At 44.5% G+C, this 24,754-nt stretch overlaps 2 protein-coding genes across 5 annotated transcripts in view; one reads left to right on the top strand and one right to left on the bottom strand.

Moving 5' to 3' along the window:
* Positions 1-6,185: 6,185 nt before the first annotated feature.
* On the bottom strand, positions 6,186-9,584 carry LOC106112896 (translation initiation factor IF-2-like). Of its 3 annotated transcripts, none has more exons than XM_055803758.1 (3): positions 8,291-9,584; positions 7,891-8,185; positions 6,186-6,642 (listed from the first exon to the last, which is right to left on the bottom strand). In XM_055803758.1, the coding sequence occupies exon 1, from the start codon at positions 9,582-9,584 to the stop codon at positions 8,565-8,567; it is 1,020 nt and encodes a 339-aa protein (XP_055659733.1). In that variant the 3' UTR covers positions 6,186-6,642; positions 7,891-8,185; positions 8,291-8,564. The 3 variants fall into 3 exon arrangements, with proteins under 3 accessions (XP_055659733.1, XP_055659734.1, XP_055659732.1); XM_055803759.1 differs by having other exon boundaries at positions 8,089-8,185; XM_055803757.1 differs by having other exon boundaries at positions 6,186-8,185.
* ADCY9 (adenylate cyclase 9) overlaps positions 9,585-24,754 on the top strand; it is a 99,467-nt gene continuing 84,297 nt past the window's right edge. The window contains exon 1 of one of the 2 annotated variants that reach the window (XM_005244086.4): positions 9,585-11,615. In XM_005244086.4, coding sequence (XP_005244143.1) covers positions 9,917-11,615 — 1,699 coding nt within the window. In that variant the 5' untranslated portion in view covers positions 9,585-9,916. The remainder of the gene's footprint in view (positions 11,616-24,754) is intronic. The other variant, XM_027796197.2, reaches the window with a different exon arrangement.

Below are 24,754 nucleotides of genomic sequence, written 5' to 3'. Positions count from 1 at the left end.
TTCTGGATTGTAAGAAGTTTGGGGCTGTAGCAAAGTGACAAACTCGGTGCCTCCTGGTCTAAGCAGCCTGGCTGTGAAGGTAAGACAGGGCAGAATGAAAAATCTGGTTAAAAATCAACACACCTCTATTCAAGACAAACTGCCTCTAAAGGAACACAGCATGTGCCTTGACTTTGAACCAAACACAGCGAGAAAAGGAAGCAAGAGATCCAGATTAAGTGCAAATCCTTCACTGAGAGCTTAAATGGTCCAGATAAAAAATAAAGCATGGCTGTCATTATTTGTGTTACAATAAAATGGGATTTAATAGATATGTGTTATGACCATGAAAGGGCAATAGAATATTTTCCCTGCTCTCCATGGAGCCAAAACCAAGGAAAGAACTGATTTGAGGATGGTAAAAGAGAAGAAATGAGCAGACAGGAAAAAACCACTTAGCGCAATAAATCTGCTTCTCAGCCCCCGCTTTCCTGGTTTACGGCCAGAGCCTCTTCTCTCTCTACGGCCGCACGTCTTTGCCTCCCAAAAGCACCTCAGTGATTTGCAGGAGGGTGTAGCATCCTCCAGCGGCCCTGGCAGAGCAGCAGGCAGCCTGGCTGTGAGCAACAGAGCCCTCGAGGAGGTGCGAGCGCAGACACTGGCAGCTGGCACCGCATGTTTGCACACACCAGTGCAATGCACACCTCCGCTGCCTTGCTGCACACCCCCTCGTTACGGGGCGGAGGGGAGCTTGTTCTTGCCATCTTGCAGAAACATCAGCTGAAGATGGTGGAATATTTTTTTTTAAAAGTATTTTCAGCCATGCTTCAGCTCTGTAGCTTGTTCAGGAGCAGGTTCTCCAGGAAGTTTAATATTAATAACTGAGATGTTTTGACTAGACACATAAGATGCACAATCTGCTTGTTTGTTTGCACTGAAGAAATACTGACAGGCAATTTCAGCTCCTTCTTTTGTTTTCTCAGTGTTCTAGGAAATAATTTACCAAACTAACAGACAATATGTGGGACAGTTTCAGGCATGCAGCGACAAGATGGGGTCACACATAGCAGCACAGCAGCCAAGTCAGTCTGCACCAAATTTCCTTTTTGAGATCTCCTTCCATACGTGTCATCTGTCTAAATCTTCTGAGACATAACCTCTGAGCAGATCTCGCAGCTAAATATCATGTGGAGCCTCTGAAAGTTGCAAAAGAAACCTTTGGTGGGAAATTACAGAAAAGCCCATGACAGGTGATTTTTTGCCTGTCATTCAGGGTTTAGGACGTGCTGTGAAGCACCAAGGTTATTTGATTTTTGCTTATCAGGTGTGACTGTCAGCACCCCCATCACCCAATTCAAGCAGATTCCCGGTTTATAAAAGGATTAGAGCCCCATTCATGAATCTCGATTGCATCTAGCCAGTAATTGCTGGACCATATAAATTCTCCCTCCGTGACGTTTCATTGCATTCTATATGCCACTTTATTTTGCCCCCCAGCTCCTCTTTTGAACAAATATTTGCTGTGTTTTCAATAGCTCAGAACCAAGTGACTTTGTGTTTTATTTCCATAATATACTGCAGTTGTCAGGGCAGCAACACAGGTAAAAACGACTAGGAGCTGCAATAACCATCTCTGCGTTAGTGTGTTCGGCACCATTTGCTTCCTGCCTTGTTCCCTGGAAACGGAACGATGGCAGAAACACGCATTCACCCTCAGTTTTACGCAGGATTGTTTGGAAGGTGTTCACTGCTCTTTTTGCACTCGCGGTCCATCAATAGCCCTGCAAATGTCCCGAATACTCAGAGAGCATCAAGCACTCCATGGATATTGAGAGTGTCAAAATGCAAAAATCTTCTCGTATTTTTTAAGTGCTTGATTTGGAAGCCTCAGCAATAACATTTTACACAGTCTTTGTGCAGTGTAAATAAAATCTTTAAGTCATAAAGTGTGAAGTGCAGCAGTGATTTGTTTAGAATTAAATCAGTTTTTAATCAATACAAACATTAAATATATCGTATAGCAGTAGAATCAGTGGACTGCATTGGGCTGCCCCAATTTCAGTCACCACACTAACAATAACAGGGGTCAAACTGCCCCGTATAATTTTCTTTTGTTTCATCAAAGTCTTAATCCTAACAGCATGGCAAAAAATTGAAATAATGACTGGTTCTTGTGTTTGCAGACTGAAGTGTATTTTTTCTGATCTTGTAGAACACAACTGCATAGAAACCCTCTTCAACACAAACTAAAAATTGATGTAATACTTTCTCAACATCTTCCATTTCACACTTGTCACATCACTGCTAAATTGCTCAGATATATCTGCTCCAGTTGGACTAGTGGGGGTCAGCTACATTCCTAGGTGCATCAAGTTGCAACCACTTCACCTGTGTGAAGTGTATCTCGGTACAGCTGAGAAGAATGTTCTCTGCTACCCTTTCCAGGGGTACCAAAGATCACCCTAGGAGGAAACTTGCCTGCCAGGTTACATGAATAGTTTAGACTAGTTTAGTTCTGAATAGTTAGACTAGTTGAGAATAATTTAGTTCTGAACATGCTTTTGCTGCTCCCGTAAAAGAGAACTGCCCCATCCATCAGGATCTTCCCACAGAAACTGCTACGAAGACATGTTGTCTAAGAAAAGGTTTTATCTTCTGTTTCTCTACGGTGTTGGCTTCATAAACTGTATTTTGCAAGATCACATAAGCTGTGATGTTATACAGGTAAAGGAGCACATACAAGATCTTCACAACTAGAGGGGAGCCGGTTGCAGGGGGGCACAGGAGAACAGCACTCAGGCATCCAGCCCTTCTTTTGGAGGAGATGGAGGAAAAGTTTCCAGAGAAAAGAAAATACATCTGGACTTTCCCCAAGGCAAAGGTGTTTGTTTTTTGGTTTTTTTTTTTTTTCCTCAGCCCAGTAATGGTTGTGTATCTCATCTGTTCAGGGTTCAAAAGGGGTTACTGGATTCTTGTTTGCCTGCTCTTTATGGGAAAGAAAGGCAGTTCAGAAGATTGTTTTGCTTGGAGCAGGAAGAGAGCGAGACCAGCCTGCAGCACACCTGAAGGGAAACCCAGGAGCGCTCACAGGAAAGTGGCACACAGCAAGCGTCTGCTTGACAGCCCTCAGAAACTTTCTTTTTAGTGGGTGTCTGTAGAGGAATGAAGCTGGGTTAATTAACATTGATAACATACAGCTGTGGGCTGGCTTGGGGTGGTGGGTTGGCTGGTGTGGATAAGGTGCAGCTGTGGCTGGTTCCTGCTAAGTAGTTAAATAGCTGTAAGGGGTAGGGGAGAGGAGCAGTGACTGAAGAGAGACCTGGAAGAAGCAGAGGGAGGTGAGAGTGCCCTGGAGGTAGAAGAGACAAGGAGAAGGATGCAGCAGAGGCAAGAAGCAGCGTGGCCTGGCCTGAAGAATACGAAGAAACAGCACAAACAGTAGATGAACTGTTGAAACCTTGTGGGGGGTTGGTGGCTGTGCCGAGGCAAGGTGCAGAAACTACTTATTGAAGTTAACCTGCTACGGGGTGGTAAAAGCCTTGTGGCAGCTGGCTAGTTTTGGCAGTACTGCGACAGGCATCCTTTTGTAGGATGCTAAAAATTACTGATGCTACATCTGCAAGATCATAAGCTAACAATGTGAGAAGGGGAGATCCAGTGAATTAACGCTATGGTTATTTTTCTACTTGTTGGTCTGAGTTGGAGCCACAGAAACCCCTTAATTTATATCACATAGGGACTATCTTTACATGCCTTTTCACTGCCTTCCACCTACACGCAGAAGTCCTGCTGGTGACTTTACAATGTCACTTCCTTCTGTTTGACTGCAACTGTTGGTCACTTTCACTGGTTTTGGCTATTTTATGCTGTGCTATAAAGCAGAGTTACGGCACAGGAGAGAGAACGACTTGACTCTACTTTGTGAATCCTGGATGAGCATTGCTGTAGCTCCAACCGGTGTTCTACAGCTTCTACCTCATCTTCTTGCTGTCATTCCTTAATGGCTCAAAACTTTGCTGTACTCTGGCTGTAGTCTGTCCCTTGTCTCCCTAACCTGGACATCCTGAGAAGCTGTGAGTAGATGGAGTGGGAACTAGATGCTGGGCTGGTCTAGGCGACATCAGTGACTGCCGCTTGCACGGTCCTTCTCCTGCTGCTGATTTCTTGGTGCTTCCGCACCCAGACAGTCCCATTCATAGCAATCTTACCACTCTTATTTCAAATAAGAAAATACCTTTTCCCCCCCTTTTTAATTTATTTTTTTAAAGAAGCGGAGTGTCACTCGGGTTCCTCCACCGAGTGTTTGTAGTTAAAAAAGCATGTTAGATGTGGCTGTATTTGCAGATAACAGTGGTACTTCATCTCTTTGGAAATGGAGCAAGTTTCTATTTTGGGCTTTTCTGACTCAAGGGTGAGGTACCCAAGTCGATTCAGCAGCTTGGCAAGCCAGGAGAACTTCTGGTTATGAATGGAATGAGCAATAAATTTTAAGTTTGTCTTCATCTTACAGAAATGTATATTTGACTGAAGCCACCTCCTGGTGGCAGACGTTCTGGCAAAGAAGCAGTATAATCTGCATGGCTTTCAGTGTAGAAGGCTACACAAATGAGGGAACCATAAAGCCTGCAAGTAAAATCCTGGTCCTATGGGAGCTGGTGATTCCCACTCAGCTGGACCAGGTTTTATCTTCCCTCTTGAGGTCCAAGTCACATAAAAAGGTCTTCTACTGCTTACTCACTTATTTTATCTGTGCATCTCCTCTGGGATGTGAAATCATGTCAGTAACGCTAACATCCCAAACTGCAGTTTCAGAAGGATGAAAATACAGAATGCAAAACTAAGCTGGCTACCCCATGGAAGTGAGGAGAACACACCACTCACCCAGCTTCTGTAGCTTCATGAGGAAAAGATGTCAAAAGGTAACTCTTGTGCCCCTTTATGGAAAAGGGAAATAAACATCGTGATACTTCTCTAATTTTAAAAATCATGGAGTAACAATCCTCCAAAATATTTTCTAATGTTTGCCTGTTAGTCTGTGAACAGCAGTCAGAAAATTTGTATTTTTTTAAACCCATAACATGAATTTTTTTACCTAGAGATAACCAGGATTCAAAACAAAAACTCACAATGAATGCTGCACACGCCAGAAGGATGCAGATGCAGAAGTCTGTCAGAAGGTGGGATCCTGCTATTCGTTAAGGTAACAACATAGGGAACGGGGCATCTGGGGTGTCTCCCTTGAGTCTTTCTGTCTGTGGATGGACCAAACGGGTTTTAACACCTTTTCCTCCCATGTTTATGCAGTTTCCAGAGGCAGGCAGGATCAGTAGTCTCCACCCATGGCATCCATGATGCCTTTTCTTTCAGGCTGTTAAGTTTGCCTTTGACAGCATACAATAAAAGCCACAAACTTCTAAATGGCATTCCTCCTCCCCAGCTACACCAACTATACTGGCATTAATATACACTGTTGTTCCAGCCAGCAGTTCCCATGTCATATTCTTCTGCCTCGTGAAGGCGGTTTGTGAAGTCTAAAAAAGCATCATGTGGGTTGTCACATTTCAGAACCCCCCTAAATAGTTTCGCACAGCTCCATCAGATAAGCAGTGAAGTACAATATTATGAACATCAAACAAAAGCCAATCATTAGAGCTGACAAAGCTGTGCCTCTGAGAAGGGAAGTAAATTCAGTTCTATAGACTAAATATGTATATTTAGTGGCATGAAGTTAAAAGAAATGCGCAAGTAGGATATGCGTTTGCCCAGCTATTGCTCTGTAAAATATTTCCTCTAACTCTGGTCTCTGAGAAACAAAACCACTCACAATATTTTGGAAAATAACCAGAGTGCTCTGCAGGACAACAGCACAACCCAGAACTACCAGACACTCAAAATGAACCTGGGACTCAACATCAATACCATGTGGTAGCTGCCAGCTCTTCTGAGATGCGCTAACCATAGTTGCTAAGAAAGTGACCAAGAGGAAGCATCTTCCTTAACAGATGCTACAAACATTACCCCCTCAGATACTGCCACAGAGGGACATGCTGACTGCATTATATTCCATGGGGTTACACTCCTCCTGGACAAAAACAAACCAGAAGGCAGGGGGGAAGTAATGGATACAAGTTCAAACCACTTCTCACCCTCCGAGACAAATATTAGTCAGACTTGAAATAAATAGAAGCATCACCGGTGTTTCTTGATTACTGCTTACATGTATTTAATCTGCTGCTTTAATTCAATGGAGAAAAATCTTCACAATACAAACAAAGTGAAAGAATAGTGCCAGTGACATAACGCTCAATTTAAAAAATTCAGTCTTTTGGGAGGTAGCATTAGGTCTTTCCCAGCCAGTACAGAGCTAACACAAGATAACTGTTCTCCCTGCTGCATACACAGCATACATTTCCACAGAACATGATAGAGGAAGCTGGGGAACAGCTGGGCTGGTGAATGTTGGGTGACATTATCACCCAAAAGATCAAGAGGAGGAGTGGGGTGGAAGTCTATGGGTAACAAACCTAGTGGGAGCTTCCTTGGAAGAGCAAGGATTCTGAACAATCTCAAAATCACAATCTGAAGCTTACCAAAGGAGGGGTTTGACAAGTCGGATGTCTTCTTCAGTCCCATTCCACTGTCCTTCGAACCAGTAAATGAAAGCTGGGAAAGAGGAGACTACTTCATTAGCAGAGATCAAAAGCTGTGTCTGACCAGTAGCCAGACAAAATTTGGGATCATGTGGGTCACTCAGTCAAAGCTTGTGATGCAGCCAGTATCTTTGATGTGATTCTGTTGCTTCTAAGAACACACAAAGTCCTGCTTTATTGAGCACAGGGGAACAAGGCACACTTCTCTCACTTCTCAGCCTGAGCTTTGCTTCTGCGGGTCCTCTGCCTCCCGCGTTCATGTATCTCTGTGCCCGAAGCCTCGGTCTCTTCCATGTGCAAACAGGGGAGATGCACACGAGCGGGCTCTCTCCTCTGACTGTGTGTGCACACTTGTGCACGTGAACTCTTTCTGTGCAGCACCCGCACACCTGAGCTGCCACCTCCTTGCACGCTTCCGTACAACTGTACAAACCGCTGCCTAACAGTTTTAATTTGAACGAAGGTACAATCCCACATCTTTATTTTAGGTGAAAATTGAATTAAAGACTATCCAAGCAAGTTTCAGTAATAAACACCAATTTGAAGGCCCTCAACTTTTACTACACTCTAGGCAAACAATGATTTATTTATTTACTGCCCATGCACTCTTAATCACTCTGGACCAAAGGAACTGAATGAAATCATGACTTTGTTCATACTAGAGGGAAAACTCACATCTTCAACTGGAGGAAAATGTACTCTGGTGTTCTTTTCAATGACATCCTGATTTACTTAGAAATAATAAGGGCTTAAATTATTTCCTGTTTACCCTCTTCCCTGCCCCCATTTTAGCTCTTTGTAGTTTCTACAGTTTTTGGAAGGGTGTTAAGGAAATGCAGCTGACCCAGAGTGGCTGTGGAGTAAGGCTGTCATAAGCAATAATAATAATTTAGTGCTATCATAAAGCAAGGCTAAAAAAATTGATGCTGGAATTTCAGTACCTCTTCTGTTCAAATCACCCAACCTCTACAACAAGATAAATCTTACAGGTTTACATAAAAAAAGTTAAAAACACAGGTAGTTTCACCTTAAATTCTTTGCCATAGACATAAAAAACTTTTATCCTCTTTCCACCAAGTTTCTACAGTGTCTTTGAGTCCTTGGAAGTTGTCACATTTAATCCTCCAAATTAAATAAATCCGTCATCCTTTATGAAGTAAAAACGTAACGTAAAGTGCACTTAAGATAATCAATAAAAAGGTCGCAAAGATGTCTTAGTAAATGTATCAATTAATAGGCAAGCCTGGGAGGCCATCCATACCTTCTGCCCCGTCAGCTCAGGGATTTCCTCCTCCCTAACGATCCCTATGGAAAAGCGGCATGGCGAGCAGCGTTCCCGATGAAATATTGATCAGATGAGTCAGTAGTTGCAATTTAAGAGACTGGTACGTCACAGCACAACCAAAACAATTATTGCTAAAAGACTTTTTTTATTACAGGTTATTTTGGTATCAAATACCTCAGGAAATGCAAATTTCTTCTTAGTCGTCTTCTTCATCATAACAATGATAATAAAAACCAACACATTTTTCGGCATGGTTACAGAGCAGTGATACCTTTACAAAAGAAATGGAAAAAATTACAGGTTTCAGTTCCAGTAACCGTGTGGCCACGTATTTTCTAGTACTATTTAAGAAAAAAAAGAAAAAAGTGTATTTTACCGAACGCTGCCGTCTTCAGCGGAGGGGCTCGCTGCTGCGGAGCGCTGCTGCAGGCGGGGGGGCGGCACCCGGGGGGGTCCCGGGCGGCCCGGCCGTGCCCACGCCTCAGGGACCGGGGTCCGGGGGGATGGGGGGCAGCACCCTGAGCCCGGGGGAGGGACGGAGGGCGGGAAGAGGCTGAGGCGACCGCGGAGGGACCCTGCGAGGGAGGGAGATACGGGCCGCCTGGGAGGAAGAGATAATAACGTTGAGGGAGGCGGCAGGCGGGATCGCGTCAGTTATAAACAAGCGAGGAAAAAAAACAGGGGGGAAGAGGAGGAAAAAGCAGCCCGCGAGTGTCCGGCGGGATGCGGAACGGCTGAATTGTTTGCTGGAGTGCATGTTGTTTGCGCATGGCAAATGTCAGCCGTGCCAGCGGCGGCTCCCCGGCCCCCCCGGGAACAACCAGGGCCCTCAGGGCGGCAGCGGGACCCGCCGGCGGACCGGGGGGGGCAGCGCCCGGGAGAAGCCGCGGGGCGGGGGGCCACTCTGAGGGACCCGCCCGGCTGCGGGTCATCCCGCGCCGTCCCGTCCCTGTCAGCCCTTCTCCGGCCGCTGCCTCACGGAGGGACAGACCCCCTGCCGCCGCGGAGGGGACGGGGCCACGAGTGCCCGCGGGGGCCGCTCCCTCCCCGCGCCCCTCAGGCCGGGAAGAGGGGGGGCGGGAACGGGGCGGGGGGACTGCGCGCTCCCGCCGCGGCGCCGCGCCCCATTGGCCAGCGGGAGCGCGCACCCGCAGCCCCCCCCCCCTTCCCCGTCCCAAATCCCCCCGTGAGGAAGATGGTGGCGGCGGCCTGAGCGCGCCCCCCGCCGCGTCGCTCCCCTCCCCTCGCACGGCGGCGCGCAGGCGGGCGGGCCGGCCCCCGCCAGGGCACGGAGCTCCCCGCGGCGGCGCGGCACCACCCCCGCCGGGAGGGTGACGGGACCAGCGCCGCCGGGCCCCGCGGCGGGCGAGGAGACGGAGGCGGCCGAGCCCCGCGCCGCGGCTGAGGAACGCCGCGGGGGCACTCGCTCTCTCGCCCGGGCGCTGCCCGCGGCGCCGGCAGGGCGCGGGCGGCCGCGGGCCCAAGGCCCCGTTGGCGGGGAGCGGCGGGGAGGGCCGCGCAGGCCGGCGGGGGGCGGCCGCCGGTGCCGTCCCGGCTGGGCGGGCGAGGGAGGCGGGCGGGCGGCTGGAGCCGGCCCCTTGGCGGCGGCCGCGAGGGGAGCGCTGCCCGGCGGGCGCGGGGAGGAAGCCGCGGCCAGCTGCAGGCGACATGGAGGAGCGGTCCCCTCCCGGCGGGGGCCCGGCGTCCCCTCCGCGGGGCTGAGCCTCGGCGGGGCTGCGGGAGCGGGGCCGGCGGCGGGCGGCAGCCCCGGCCCTGCCCGGCCGGCGGAGGCGGGCGAGGCGGGGGGAATATGCGGGGCTGCCCGCGTCCCAGCGCCCTGTGTGCCCAGCCCGGCGAGCGGCGCAGCGCCGCGGCGCTGCCCGGCCGCCCCCCCGCGCCGGCGGCGGGAGGAGACTAGAGGCGCCGCTGCCAGGAGCCCCGGTGCCTTTCCCGGCCCGAGAGACCCAACTCCTGAGCGGGCTCTTCGGGAGGAATTGACAACATGGCTTCCCCACCGCACCAGCAGCTGCTGCATCACCACAGCACCGAGGTGAGCTGCGACTCCAGCGGGGACAGCAACAGCGTGACGGTGAAAATCAACCCCAAGCAGCACCAGGGCTGCTCCTCCGCCAAGCACTGCAAGTACAGCATCTCCTCCAGCTGCAGCTCGGGGGAGTCGGGGGGCACCCGCCGAGCCGGCGGCGGTGGCCCCGGCGGCCCCGGCCTCCGCCGGCAGAAGAAGCTGCCACAGCTCTTCGAGAGGGCCTCTTCCAAGTGGTGGAACCCCAAGTTCGACTCTAATAACCTGGAGGAGGCTTGCATGGAGAGATGCTTCCCGCAGACCCAGCGCAGGTTTCGCTATGCCCTCTTCTACATCGGCGTGGCCTGCCTTCTCTGGGGCATCTACTTCGGCATACACATGAGAGAGAAACAGATTGTTTTCATGGTGCCGGCTTTGTGCTTCCTCTTGGTATGTGTAGCTTTTTTTGTGTTCACTTTCACCAAGACTTATGCCCGCCATTACGTATGGACTTCGCTGATACTCACCCTCCTGGTCTTTGCTTTGACTCTGGCTCCGCAGTTCCAGGCTCTGAAACCTATCTCAGGAAGTGGTGACATGTCCAATCGGACTCCCCTGGCAGATCCCACAGACACTTGTCTTTCTCAAGTAGGCAGTTTTTCTATGTGTATTGAAGTGCTCTTGTTGCTTTACACGGTGATGCACTTACCCTTGTATTTAAGCTTGTTCCTGGGACTGTCGTACTCAGTCCTCTTCGAGACCTTTGGTTATCACTTCCGCGACGAGAACTGTTTCACACCTCTAGGAGCTGGTGCGGTTTACTGGGAGCTGTTGAGCAAAGCCTTCCTGCACATCTGCATCCACGCCATCGGTATTCATTTATTTATCATGTCCGAAGTCAGATCGAGAAGCACATTCCTGAAAGTGGGGCAGTCCATCATGCATGGAAAGGACTTAGAAGTGGAAAAAGCCCTGAAAGAGAGGATGATTCATTCTGTTATGCCAAGAATAATAGCCGATGACTTAATGAAGCAGGGGGATGATGAAAGTGAAAACTCCATCAAACGTCATTCCACCTCAAGCCCCAAAAACAGGAAGAAGAAACCCTCCATACAGAAAACCCCCATAATATTCCGTCCTTTTAAAATGCAGCAGATAGAGCAAGTGAGCATTTTGTTTGCAGACATTGTGGGCTTCACGAAAATGAGTGCCAATAAATCTGCCCATGCTCTGGTGGGACTCCTGAACGACCTCTTTGGACGTTTTGACCGTCTGTGCGAGGACACTAAATGCGAGAAGATAAGCACTTTGGGAGACTGCTACTACTGCGTAGCCGGCTGCCCAGAGCCCCGGGCAGATCATGCTTACTGCTGCATTGAGATGGGCTTGGGTATGATTAAAGCCATTGAGCAGTTTTGTCAAGAGAAAAAAGAAATGGTAAACATGAGAGTTGGTGTTCATACGGGGACAGTCCTCTGTGGCATTTTGGGCATGAGAAGATTCAAGTTTGATGTGTGGTCCAATGATGTCAATTTGGCCAATCTGATGGAGCAGCTCGGGGTAGCTGGAAAAGTCCATATTTCGGAAGCTACTGCGAAATACTTGGATGATCGTTATGAAATGGAGGATGGAAAGGTGATTGAGCGAGTTGGTCAGAGTGTGGTAGCCGACCAGTTAAAAGGTATGTGCTTCTATATTGTGCTCTGTCTTTTTTTTTTCTTTTTTTTTTTTTTTTTTCCCTCCCCCTCTCGTACGAGGGAATGTATTTTCCCTAGTGCATATTCTGTGCTTGCTGACTTGCAAATTGAACACGTTCTACATTTTAACTCCACGTGCTGGTGATTACAAACACCATGGGGATTACGGAATAGAAGATGCCAAGGAGATAAGCATGAAAGATCTCCTGGGGTACTCCAAATGTGCATAGGCTTCAAAACGCCTTAGCGCTTCTTGTGAGAGTATCACATTGTAGGGAGGAGAAGGTTAGTGTGTTTGCTGTCTGCAAGAGGTTTTTGTTTTACTGTTGTGTGTCATCCTTTAATTCAGTAAGTAAACTTGTTAATTGACTTCATGTGCCATACATAGAGCATATGTGTTTTGCAAAATTATGTATATCTGTGAAAAGTTTTTTTTGGCATTGGGAGAGTTGGGACTGTGAAGGCATTTGGGAAAAATGACAGCTGGATTCACAGAAAGGAATGAGCACTGTAGATTTGGCAGTTTGATACAGCAAGTTGCTGTAGTTCGAAGTTAGGCTGGAAAAAGTTACTCAGGTGGTTCAGTGAGCTGGCAGATGCTCTCATTTATGCAGCTCTAAGGATTTGGGGATAAAACTGCAGATTTGCCTTTAGGAAAAGAAAATGAGGGATTCTTCGGTTCCCCTTTATGGCTTGGCTGAGGATCCATTTTTCGTTTTTCTAGAGTATTCATTTTGAAATGAAGCCTTTGACTGCTTTCTAGCAGCACTTACAGGCGTGTGCAGGAGGCTCATACATGCTGAGGTTTAATTGTCTCTTTATTAAGAGCTGTGTCGCTTTAGTGCTGTGCCTTTGTCTCATGGAGGTATGGTTGGCTGCAGTGCTTGTAGCCCAAGGTGGGGAGCAGATGGATCAAAACGGGAGTGGAATACGTTGCAAACCCGTTTATGCTATCTGATTTTATTTGCTCTGTTTCTAAATGTACCCATTTTTATAAAGTAAGCGTGGAAAACAGTGGAAGAAACTGAAGGAGTCGTAGGACAGCGTTGTGATGGAGGAAGGAGATATTTGTTGCAACAAATACAAAACAAGGCCAGGGTGGCTGTAGAAAGGTCAGTGAGTAAGGACGGTGGGGAGAGTATTGCAAAACAGTGGTGGAAGCAGTAACGGCAGGCCGCTCGCCTGTGGCAGGTGCTTATTTTGATGTGACACAAATACTTATTTTTGGTGAGCTAGCTGTCTGCGTGCATATGGCAGTGGGGCTGAAATGAGAGGCTTACGGGGAGGGAGAATATCGACAGTGACATTGGTGGCTGGAAGCCATAGAACTGAAGCAGATGTGTGTCCCTGGGCTTTGGCTTTCTGTTCAGCTTCTAAAAATACAAATTGAGTTAATTTCTTTGAATACTGTTGACACTGATCTATTTCAGTGGAAGTGTGCTTTCAAGAAAAAAGGATCAGATGTAATCTCTCCATTACTCTTAAGTTGAATCTTGCCATTCTGGAGAAAAATAAATTGAATAGCTGTAGAGAAACTACCCTGCAGCATTTCTCTCTTCCATCTACCTTTACAGCCAGATGCAGTGTGAAGGCTGTATTGTAGCAACAAATTAAATTAAGTATTTTTGCTGAATTTGTAACTGTACTCTATATCATTAATTACAAAATGACATGAGCTTACTTGTGGAGACTGATGTTACTGCTCTTAAATATTTTTATTTATTTATTTTTTATATTTGCTAGATCACAAGAGCACTCTCTAGCGCAATTATACCCCATGTCAGGAGTATTTTTTTCATGGTCTTTCTCAGACTTCTGTGCTGTCCTTGGTTACATCTATTGTGAGAGGGCATGGGCTGCTGTGTCTCATCAGTACGGTGGTTCAGGTTTTGCAGCTCTGAATGCCTTTCACAGGTCCTGCTTTAGCCAGGGCACTACAGATGAACAAACTGAAATGCAGTCTAGGTAAGATGAAGTATGCTTTGAAGACTGATATTTTAATGGTCTCTTCTTACCCTGAAACCTAGCTATGAAAGCAACCGGAGTATGTGGTAAGAATTGCTTTAACAAGGAGTGTGGGTTGGGCTGGTATTTTTCCCCTTTCCCTTCTGTATTTTGTTGTGGAACTGTAATTAGCTTCCATTTCTTATCAATGTCTTACATAGTTATAGAAATAGGAGTCTGTGTGTACTTTTAAACCAAGCAGACCTCTACCACAGCTGCCTTTATCCAAAGGTCTGTGGCACACATGGTCTCTTGTCCGTCCGGTGCCCAGACCCTCAGGGAAATGTGGATGCTGCAGATGCCCGTTTTTTCCTGTATCCTCAGTACTTTGTTCCGCAGTCAGATCACTTGGCTGATAGGTAAATGGCAGCAGGGGCAAAAAAAAAAAAAAAAAAAAAAAAAAGGCAATGATAAAAGCACTCTTAACAGCAGTGTCCACAGGCTGGCATCTAGAACCTGCTGCAGGGGAGGGTTTTGTTAAGTAGCAGCTCTGAGATTTAATAGAATAAACTGAGATTTCACTTCTTAATTAATTGTTCTCTGCCAAGCAACTGCTCAGTTTTGTGAACGGAGGTGCTGTTACAAAGCTTCGCTCTGCTATTTTCCCTGAGAATTTGTTGATAGTAGTGATAGAGAAGAGGAAGTTTGTTGTGGTTGTTTAATTATGTTATATGTCTCATTCTTTTCAATTATGAAAGTGCTGCAGAGATAACAGACATAAGCTTTGTTTCCCTACCAGCACTTTGCTTCTCAGCTTCCTTTCAAGCCTTGATATCTTAATGATATCCTATTTTTTATGTTGTATATCTAGTATGTTATCTCTTAATTGTCTGGGCTGCCGCAGTAGTCGTAGCAATCTTTCTGTAGGCTAAGTTAATGTGGTGAAGTAAACAATTCACAGAGCAAAACGGGAGGTGCCGAGGACTCGGTGTCCACATTACCATGTTTTAGGACTTCTGCCGAAGACTGGTTCTGGACTGGGTCTTTCAACCAAAGTACCTCTGTGGTTGGAGCGCATCAGGCATGCTCCTGGAGCGAGTCGCTTGGCTTGGTTCACCCAGAAGGAATCCAGGTACAACTCTACAGTGTGCACCAGAGCAGGGTAAGTAGGAGTGAATTGGGCAAACTGCTTCAAAACCGTGCTTACCATTCCATTTGAAATACTAGTCTAGATGTACCCTGAGTTGTCTGAGTGCTGTTCTCCTTGGTTTTTGGAATAGACGAGGCAAAACTAAGTTTTTCTTTCCCTTTGCTGTTTTGTGATTTGCTGAAAGCTTAGGATGGAAATATCTTTTCTTCCTCCTTTGTTTCCTTGGCTCCTTATTGCAAGGAGTGGGGCCCTGGTGTGTTCCCTCCTGTTTCTGACTTCTGAATTAAGTAGATGGCATCTAAAATAGATCAGCAAAGAGAGCGAGCCATTGGTGACCTTAGAGCATTTTTACCTGTTTCTGACTGCTTGCTTATGCTGTCTGTTTTCACTGCACCTGATCCCCTTGGATGTGGAGGGAACATGGCAGAGGAATGTTGCGGTGGTTTTTTTGAGGTCCACAGATAAACCCCTAGACATCAGTTCAGTTGCATCTTCGGTAATAATTTTGCCATGGAATTTGAGGCAATGCACTTTTTCTTGCTGAGCTTCCTAGCAGACTATGAGATACCTGAAGACTATGAGATACTGAGTCACATAACGCACATTAATGCATCCCTTCTGAACCCTAGAGTCAGAGATCTCTACTCAGGATATAAAAAGTTCAGCTTACGGAAATATTTTTGGGTTGTTCTGTTCTTGGTGGTTTGGATTTCTCTTTCTTGTTACCGAGGAGGTCACAATATTGCTATTTGCCAGCCAGCAACTCTTCCATAAATAACCAGGGTCACCAGCACCTTTTTTTGAGTGCTCAAAATACATAAGCATGTTGGGGCAAGAATGCTTTCTCTGTGTTTATAGAGCATAGCACAGTGGAACCATGATTTCATCAGGGGCGTTTGTATGTATGCTGATACTCTAATGAGAGTCAATGTTACTGAAGTTCCTGTTAAAAGAATTCCTGAACTTTCTGCAGCAAGGCACCTCTGTGTTCAGTTTGCCTCAATGAATGGCTTTTCTGTGGAATTTCTGTTAGAAGCCCTTGGAAGATACAGATACTCTTTTCTGTCTGACTTTTTGGTGTTTGTTTCGTTATGGAAAAAAACGTAAGCTTGTGTGGTGTGTCACCTGGCTAACCAAACCGTGTTGCTGATGGCTTCGGAGGGAGGTCAGCTTTCACAGTGCTTACTGCCCGAACATCCACCAGTTCACCTGTGGCGACTGGTGGCTGTTCCTGATAAAGCGTATCACAGATCTGCAGCTTACTGTCTTTCACTGTTCTCCAGGTTTCTTTTAATATCTGCTTTACTTGTAAACATTTTTTTAATAAAGCAAATCAGTAATAAAAGTCAGTGTTTTGCCTGATATTGAAACCTCTTCACATAATGTAAGGCAATTATTTCTCCATAAATAGCTTAGCTCTTCACATGGTGGCAACCTGCGACGCACGGGATGCTTTTCCCTTGGCAGACCATGGGATACGGCTCTGCTGGGTGACTTGGTACTCTGCTGCTGCTTCAGGTTTGGCTTACAGGGAGCACAGGGCGGATGTTCCTGCCAGACAAAAGCCTTAGATAAGGTTATGAAGAGAAAAGTCATTGACTTTTTCTTCCCTTCCTCACCTCTGTGGCCGATCAGGGAGAGACTACGATTACACTGTGATGGTGGTGAAGGCTTCCCTGCCCGCCTCGTCTTTCTGTCTTTTCCCAGCCCTGCGCACAGAGGACCTGTAGCTGAAACGTGCTGCTGGAAGTTCATAGGTAGATGAAAGATAAGATGAAAGTTTTCCTTAACTTTTTGAGGCCAGCCTGCTGGGCATAGTGTAAATCTAGAGGGCTTGTGCTTGTGCCAGCAGGACAGCTCTGCACAGATTCAGTTTTGCTCCGTGGCTTGGCTAAGGGCAGCTTGAGTCTCTAGTGAGTGTTTTTGGGGTGAGTGCAGGAGGTTGGGGTGATTGTGTTGTGTCTTGCCAGCTGCACTACGTGTCTTCCTGCTCAGCCTCTAGTTTCATCATGTTCAATAAATGTAAATCTTTAGATACTGGCTTTTTATATTTATTGAACTCATTTGTGACAGGCATTGTAATTCTGGATTTCATGTGTTCTGATACTGATCTGGCGGTCAGGCAACATTGGATAGATGAACAAATGTCTCTTTTAAGTGGTAATGAAGTCTACATGTGTATGTATTTCCACTTTCCCACAAACCAAAATCCTAAGTGCTGACTGAGGCATAAAATTTTAGTGACTAGTCAGTTTATCAGTTTTATATAACCTGACCTATTAACTGTTGTTACTGTGGTAGTGGTTCATGATCTTATTTTCAATTGTGAGATTGAAAATAAAATACCATACACAGGTTGACTTGACTCCTGTATTTAAAAAATGAAAAGTATTCAGTGACAGGTAACAAATTAGAGGTAATTTGCATGAAGGCATATTGCCAGGAAGAAGTAAATTCTACATTAATTTAACGTTTTGACGTGATCTGTAATTTTATCATGTAATAGCAAAAAGAAGAGGAGGTAATTAGTGAATGTAGTTGTTCAGACTGGTTCTTGTCTTCACATAGTGAAGTTGTGTTTCATCACTGTAAACAAAAGAAGGAAACTTGTAAGAAAACCTGGTGATTGTTCAGCTTTCCAAATATTTTACATGATGCAATGACAACTTTTTCTGAAAGTAAACCTATGTATTAGTGCATTAGTACTTGATCAGCTTTACTACCAGGCAGGTTTTGTGACCTCTTCAGGAAGGTCACAGTTTTCCAGATTTTGAGGAAGATTTGTTGACTTGCTCTTGGTTTTATTTGTGCAAGACCAAGCAGAAAAATATCTCAATTTAAAAATATTCACACTTAAGCTGTTTTTGTTATTTAAGGGAACTTGGATGTTGGCTTTTGAGGCTTTGAGTTTTGATAACATACTTAAGGGCTAATTTTACTGCGTACAGTGAAAAAGAATTTATAAGCCTAGTTCGTACCTATGTAAGATTTTCCACTTTGTACGGGATGGAGATTGTTTCTAACCATATACTTTGTTAAACAAGTACGGGCTCCAGTTTCAATTAACAGCGTGCCCTGATGCTAATTAACAAATAAGTTAACACAGTATTGGCAGTCTGGTTGCAGCTCTGCCTGTTTAACCCCTATATAAGCACTGTACAGTGGAGTAGAAGTTTTAATAGCCCTTAAGATATTTACATACTACAGGAGCTGAAGTGAGCATGGCAGGAGTGGAGCTTTATTCTAGAACATGGGAAAGATGGGTGCTGAAATCCGAGGCCCTGGTGCACTGGGGGAACACCATGGCTTCTACTGCATTCTGTGACCATCATCTACAGAGTTTTTAATTTATGTTTCTCTCTTTGGCTACTCAAAATACAGGTGCTGCAGTGTAAACAGGTACCCTACAAATAACAAATCTGAGCTCTCTTCTTCCTTCTACCCGTTCACATCAGTAAATCTTCAGAGGTAGGTGAGGGACTATTTAAATGCAAGACAACTTCTTTAAATAAAAGCCTTGACATAGTGGCTTTTTGGGGAAAAAGATTGATGGAAAAGACAAAACAAAGTCAAAGACATGTAATTTATATTCATCTTCTGTCATGAGGAGGATGCATGATTTCAATGGGTTGTTTAAAACCCTTTTTGGAGTTATTTCACAATATGTACTTCACTTTTCCTTCTGGCAGGTGAAGTATGTAAGACTTTACATTCACCACTAAGATAAAGTACAATTTCATTGGATTTGGAGTTGCTGTAGATTGTCCTGGAATATTACTAAAATTAGTAAATTATAATTATTTTCTCCCATCTACAGTTTGTGTGTAAGCTGTCTTTCTCTTGATTCTGAATCACAAGCTCGCTCCATCCATCCTGGCTCTGTAAGGAGAGACAGCCATTCCTCTTTCCGTTACAGCTGACACTTGAAAATTCTCTGCTATTTTTAGATGATTTTCAATCTCATTTCTGTCCTTTGAAAAGAAAGAAAGAAAAAAAAAATCCCTAGCCTTTAATTTTTAATTTCTAGTGGGAGTTGCCATTGCAAAGAAGCCGGCTAGTCAATATAGTCTCATTAACACATTTTAACAGGTTCTGTTATATAAGCTTGCGTTATTGTGATGGTGCTTTCATAGGTTTGTAGGAGATTGTTGGAACTCGATTTAAAGCAAAGCCATGCAGGTTTTGAAAGTATAGCTGCTTGCTCCCAAGTAATTATTTGTGAAAATACGAACTGGCAGTTGGGAAGGAAGTATGGACTGGCAATTGTACCACAGTGTAACAGCTTTTTCTTTACGTAGACATCACATCTGGGCACTGGTACTGTCTTAGGCAATAGGGCAGATTTGGCTGTTTAACTTACCTTGCTGGGCATTTGTCAGGGTTGGACTGTAGCAGAAATCTCTGCAGCCCCCTTCCAAGCCAAATGGTTTTCATCAAATGAATGTTATCTTTCATTCACCCCACCCCCGATTGTTCTCACGTACAGCCATAAGCCTACTAGATATAAGGCTTTAGGGATAGATATTTTTCATGGTTCTGAAATTACTTTGTGAGGACCAAAGCGTTCTGGATATATTTCTTCAGCTAACATCCCTTGGACTCAAAATGCCCCTTAAAATTGCCTGAAAACTTTTTGTGTTTGTTTGCTACAGTAACTTCATATGGGAATTCTTTGCAAACAGTGTAGATAACAATGATTATATTGCAAGTCTTTATTTCACTGATGGCACTTACTGTTCCTCATGTTGCATCTCTAAAGCTGTTTGCTTCAACTTGATTTGATAAATCTAGAAATCAGGTTATTGTAATAAAATAGCATTACTTATAAAATCTCCAAAATCGGCACAGTGCAAGAGGAACTGGCAGAAAAGTCCACTAGCTTGCTAATGGGACCTTTCCTTCTGCTTGCTGCTTAACGTATGCAGAAACATGCAAAGGAAAACGTCTTTTGCTGTATGTGTAACATCTTGATTATCTACTAGTGAAAGAGCAGTTTGCTTTCCTTTTGCTTTTTTTTTTTCCTCCAGCTGTCAGCTGAAGTTAACTCCAATCCATTTGTGTGGATGTTGTCATGGGCTGGAGGTCCAGGAGCTCGTGCTGGCCATGTGTTTCCTTGAACCAGAAGTCCTGCCCTTGCGAGGGGAGAAGAGGGGCCACGTGGAAAGACAGCCAAAAAGCGTCCAAATCCAGCTGTCTATAAAACTTAGTTTCCTTTCAGTCTTGTTAATTTATAGGCCTTAATGGAAAAATTCCTCTCTTTCCTCCTCAAGACAGAGGGAGGAGGAGAAAGTGGAAGGCAAAGCCAATTGATAACTGGTACCAATGATACTAAAAGCTATTTGTATGTTTTAAGAGCCAAAATGGTGATAGTTTGGTTGACTGTGCTCAACTGCACAATAAGAATAAAAAAAAGACAAAAACAATTTCTAAAATTGAAATAAAACACACTACGAAACGTTGATTCAGCCCACAAGAAGCGTAGGAAAACTTCTGATATTGGATGCTTATTTCTTTACATTACCATTAGATAAACAATGATGTTTGAGTCAGAAATGGAATTTTTTATTTTTTAAATGTGCAGCTTTGATGTTTGACTTAGGTGCATGTGTCTAATATATGGAATAGAAGTTACTTTTTTTTTGTTTACAGGGTATTACATTAGGTATGTTATTTTGAAAAGACCTCCCTGGGAAGCTTTTGCATAGCTGTTCCCAGTAGTCCTTGGAATCAAATTCTTGCATTCTTTAACTCTTGTTTAATGGACATATGAAGTCCATCCTGTAAGGTACTAAGTGTCTTTAACCTCTGACCAATTTGGACGAAAGTACAACAGATAAATCTTTTGGAAATGCTCAGGGCCTGACGGGACTGGTGTTAAAGACAGGATGTAATGAGGAAATGTTCCTGTAGGGCATTATTTGCAAAGAGACCAGGTACAACATTAGCTCCAAATTTCCTTTGTTTAGATAGCGTGATACTTAGTGAGAGCTGTCTGGGTTTCTAAGAGCTCTGTGTTTGGACTGCATTAAGAGAAGAAATGGCCACAGGCTTCCAGGAGAAAGATGGAGACACTAGTGTCACACATACCCACGTTACACCAGCAGATAATCAGACGTTGATCCAAGGCTTTTGTAGCCTTTCCTATCTATTTCCAGTTTTTAAAATTTGATTCTTACCTGACAACAGGTTGTAGGAATGTAAAAGGATTTTGCTCTGAGTACCTCTTTGGGACTGACCTTGCTACTAAGGTGCAGGTTGTGAGAGAGATTCTATCTTTATGTACATATAAGTTACTGATGAGACAATATGAATAATATTTAATGTTTTACTTGCTGCTTGGCAATGTGGCATCAACTAGAAGCAGACAGCATTCTTAAAAATACCACGTGAGGATGAGAAAATTTATTAATTGTTTCATAATCCCAATAAACCATTTCAGAGAAACACACACACCCCATGCCTCACCCGAGGTTCTGGAATACATAATGATCGGTAACTGATTTTTTCTGCTGAGGATGTTAAAATAACATATACGTCTTTGGTTATGAAATGTTGCTGCTGCTGGAATTTGCTGTGGATACAGAGGTAAACAAAAGATCTGCTAGTCTTCACTGAAGTCATGTTTTCTTACCTGTGTCAGATACTTCAATTTGGTATTAAATGATAGTTTTCCACAAATGAGTCCAAAAATCTTAATTACATGAAGCTGTTGAGTTATTTGCTTTTTATACATACGTATATATGTGTGTATATAGCATTTCAGTAACTGTGTGCATCCTTAGGATGTTTCTTAAGTGAACATACTTGGAGTTGTCTTTGCAGTCCATTATATCTGAATAATCAGATGCTTGAATTGTGTTTAATCAGCTTGGGAAGTGTGCTTAATTCTTGTAGCATGGATGACTAATGTTCATCAAATGGGTGGATTTTTTTTAATAAGTTTTGCTTAGCTATCTGTATTTACTAGGGAGCATCACAAAACCTACCTGTTGATAACAGAAGGTGGGAGCCACATCTAAGAGAGGTTTTCAGAGTGCACTTGTCTCTAGCTGCGATTGCGTTGGTACGGTGTGGGCTCTGGCCAGCTCTGCAGCACGGCACGCAGGAGACCGGCTCTGAAGTGGAAGGTGCTTGCTGCTGTGGTGGAGGTGCGTTTGGATACGATCTGCGTGCTCACGGTAACTGAGCCCGTGACCTCTTGCTTTGTCTGATGCAGGGAATGGGGAAAAAGGAGGTAAAGGATGTAATTTTTTTCAAATGTGCAGGTAAGGCTACTGAGCTGGGTCCTGAGCCCCGGTGAAGCACTGGGATGGCCATTGTGCTTTGTCGCTTTCCCCTGCTAAGAGATAGAGGCAGTTTGGTGATGGCTGCTCTTCAGGAGCTGGTAATGGTTTTCTGTCAGTAATTGGGTACTGAAAGTGAATCAGACCATACGGAAGACATTTTTGATCAGGCACAGTGTTTTCTAAGTGTTATAAAAAAATGCGTGCGTGATGTGGCTATATTTAAAATGTAGTACATCTGTTAAGCATTTAATTCTTTCCAAGATTTCAGGAGGTGACAAAGTTGGAAATTGTCTTAAAATTTAGATGAAGATTTTTTCCCAAGTTAGGATATTTGCTTGCTAGGATTCTGCACTTACCAGTGGTTCTTTGAAGTGGGGTATTTGATAAGCACATAAATAAACTGCATTATAGATTATGTTTGAGCCTAATATCAGCCATAGACAAGTGTGCAGCCAATACAGTCATAAATTTGTGTGAGTTGTTCTGCTGGTGCTCTAATGGAGAAGGCTTTGTGGCATTAGATGGTGCTGACAGTGCGTTATTTGTCTAACCTGTTTGGAGCAAAAGATTTGTTAATTCTTGCACTGCTTAGTAAGAGCAAGAGTTGGACCATGCCCCACCGATGTTTAGTGCAGCTTTTTAAACACTAAATCCTCCTAATTCAAATGGCAGTCTTTGTTAAAGTTTGCAGTTATAATTGCTTTGTTGCAAAGAAGAGCCGGTTGTTTTTAATAACCAAATTATCGATTTGCGGAAATAATGTGATTGCGTGTGCATGTGTGTTAAACGTGATCTTCAGGATGTTATGGTAACACAGCAGTCGGTGCTGGGGAAATACATAATTTGGGAGCTGCGTTTAATACACATGGAGTATGTTACAGTTTATCTAAATAAGACAACTTTAAATGTAGCAAGTGACTTTCACAAATACAAGTAAAGCAGAATGGTGTTCTAAAAGTCCTTGCTGCTGTATTTAGGTGATTCAGTATAAAATGAACACAAAGTACAAGAGTTACAGCTATAAACACAGACTTTGGGTTCAGAAGGATCACCTGGAGTATTTATAGGAGTTTTTATGGCCCTTTCAATGCATATGTAAAATTACAACTTGGCTGACTACTAGAAGACAATCTTACAAATTAGCCAGTGAAGCGTAGCTGTTATTAGATGGTCATTGAAGCAGTTCATCCTTTGATCTTTATTTATAGAATGAGGCACTTCTCAGACACGAAGCGGTATTGAATTAATTAAGAAGTCTGTGCTGCTACCTGCGCTTCTTAGTTGGTGAGGAGCCGGTGGTGCTGAGCCCTGGCGAGGTGCACTCGTCCAGTGGAGGCAGAAAGCAGTGAGCCAGTAGCATACTCCTGATGTGCTGTCCTGCTGCGCGTGGCAGAGGGGAGGTGCATTAGGGAAGCGAGGAAAGAAGGGATGGCAGCTTGAATTCAGTGATGGGCCGACATTGCACAAAACCAGCAAGGATCCCGTCCATATGCTTGAGCTTTTGAACTCAAAAGGGATAAAAATCTACCGCATAGGCACAGTACACAAACAGGAAAGACCACTGCGTATTTGAATAACTAGTGTGGGTTAAATGTGTGTTACTGGTATGTGGATACCATGGTAAGAGTGAGCCAAGTGCTTGCTTTGAAAACTCTGGAGTCCCTATCTTGAGTTTCTTAATGAATAAGCTCCTCGTCTGTAGCTGTGTAGCCCATTCCTGAAAAATAGTTGTCTAGACATTTGACTGTCTGAATGCATTATTTTTCTGATGTGCCCGTTCAATAATCTGCCAGAGGAGGTAAGTCATCCCCAGTCAAACTCCAGTTATAGCTGTTGTCAGGTGTCTTGACGTTTGTGTTCTGTGCTGTTCCTGCTTGCTCTAATAAAGCTTCTGGAATGGTTTTATTTCAGTTTCCTGTTCTGTGAAGTTTAAGTACTGCTATGGAAGTTGGGGGGTTTTTTATGTGAAACCTACCAGACACATCCTGAGAATGTGACAATGAAGCGTTGGCTTACTGTAACTGAGAGTTCTACCGTGTGGCTCCTAAAACCAGGTTTAAATCCCTAGCAGTCATACATGTGTTCACTTCTAAAACGTATTTGTGGCAGAATGAGCAATGCGACGTGCTGGTATGTGCCGAGGTAGGGTAATGAGCTCATTTATTGATCAGAAGCTGTGCTAATGCTTTATTGACAGTGATTCCCAGAATGTTGTACTTAAGGTTTGTCCAGAAATCCAGGTGCTTGCGACTGTAGCAGAATTAAATAGACTAAACAGCAAGTAGTTAAAATTAGTAGTATTGTTCCGTGGGACACAGGGTGTATTGATAATTCTGTCTTGGACACGATTTCTCTGCAAATACTCTTTTTGTGCTGAGACGGCAATATTTTCTTACATTCCATCACAGTCACACATTTTCTACCTGTAGCATTTTCCTCCCCATGTTGAAGTAAGGGGGAATATAGGGGAGAAGTTTGCTTTCCTTTTTTAGTATGGCAATATGAATAATTTGAGGTCTTAAAAAGGTAAATCTGTATTAGGACGTTAAAGTGAGAAGTGAGAGGGGGACTGTGGAGATACCAGGCATCATAGTTTCAAAAACAGGATGAAGAAATTGCAGGTTCAGCCCAGCAGCATTTGAAATCTCTTCACTGCAATGGGTAGGTGTGGTATTTGTAAGGAAGAATGTCCACTTCATCTTTTCAGCATGTTCTCACCATGCAGCCTGGTGCTTGTTTTGGT

The sequence above is a fragment of the Falco peregrinus genome, chromosome 5 (genome assembly GCF_023634155.1).
Source record: "Falco peregrinus isolate bFalPer1 chromosome 5, bFalPer1.pri, whole genome shotgun sequence".
NCBI lineage: Eukaryota > Metazoa > Chordata > Aves > Falconiformes > Falconidae > Falco > Falco peregrinus.
This window is presented reverse-complemented; position numbering and strand designations above follow the sequence as displayed.

Bases quoted from the DNA above. Each gene is read 5' to 3' on its own strand.
- LOC106112896 (XM_055803757.1), bottom strand. From the start codon at position 9,584: ATGTCGCCTGCAGCTGGCCGCGGCTTCCTCCCCGCGCCCGCCGGGCAG.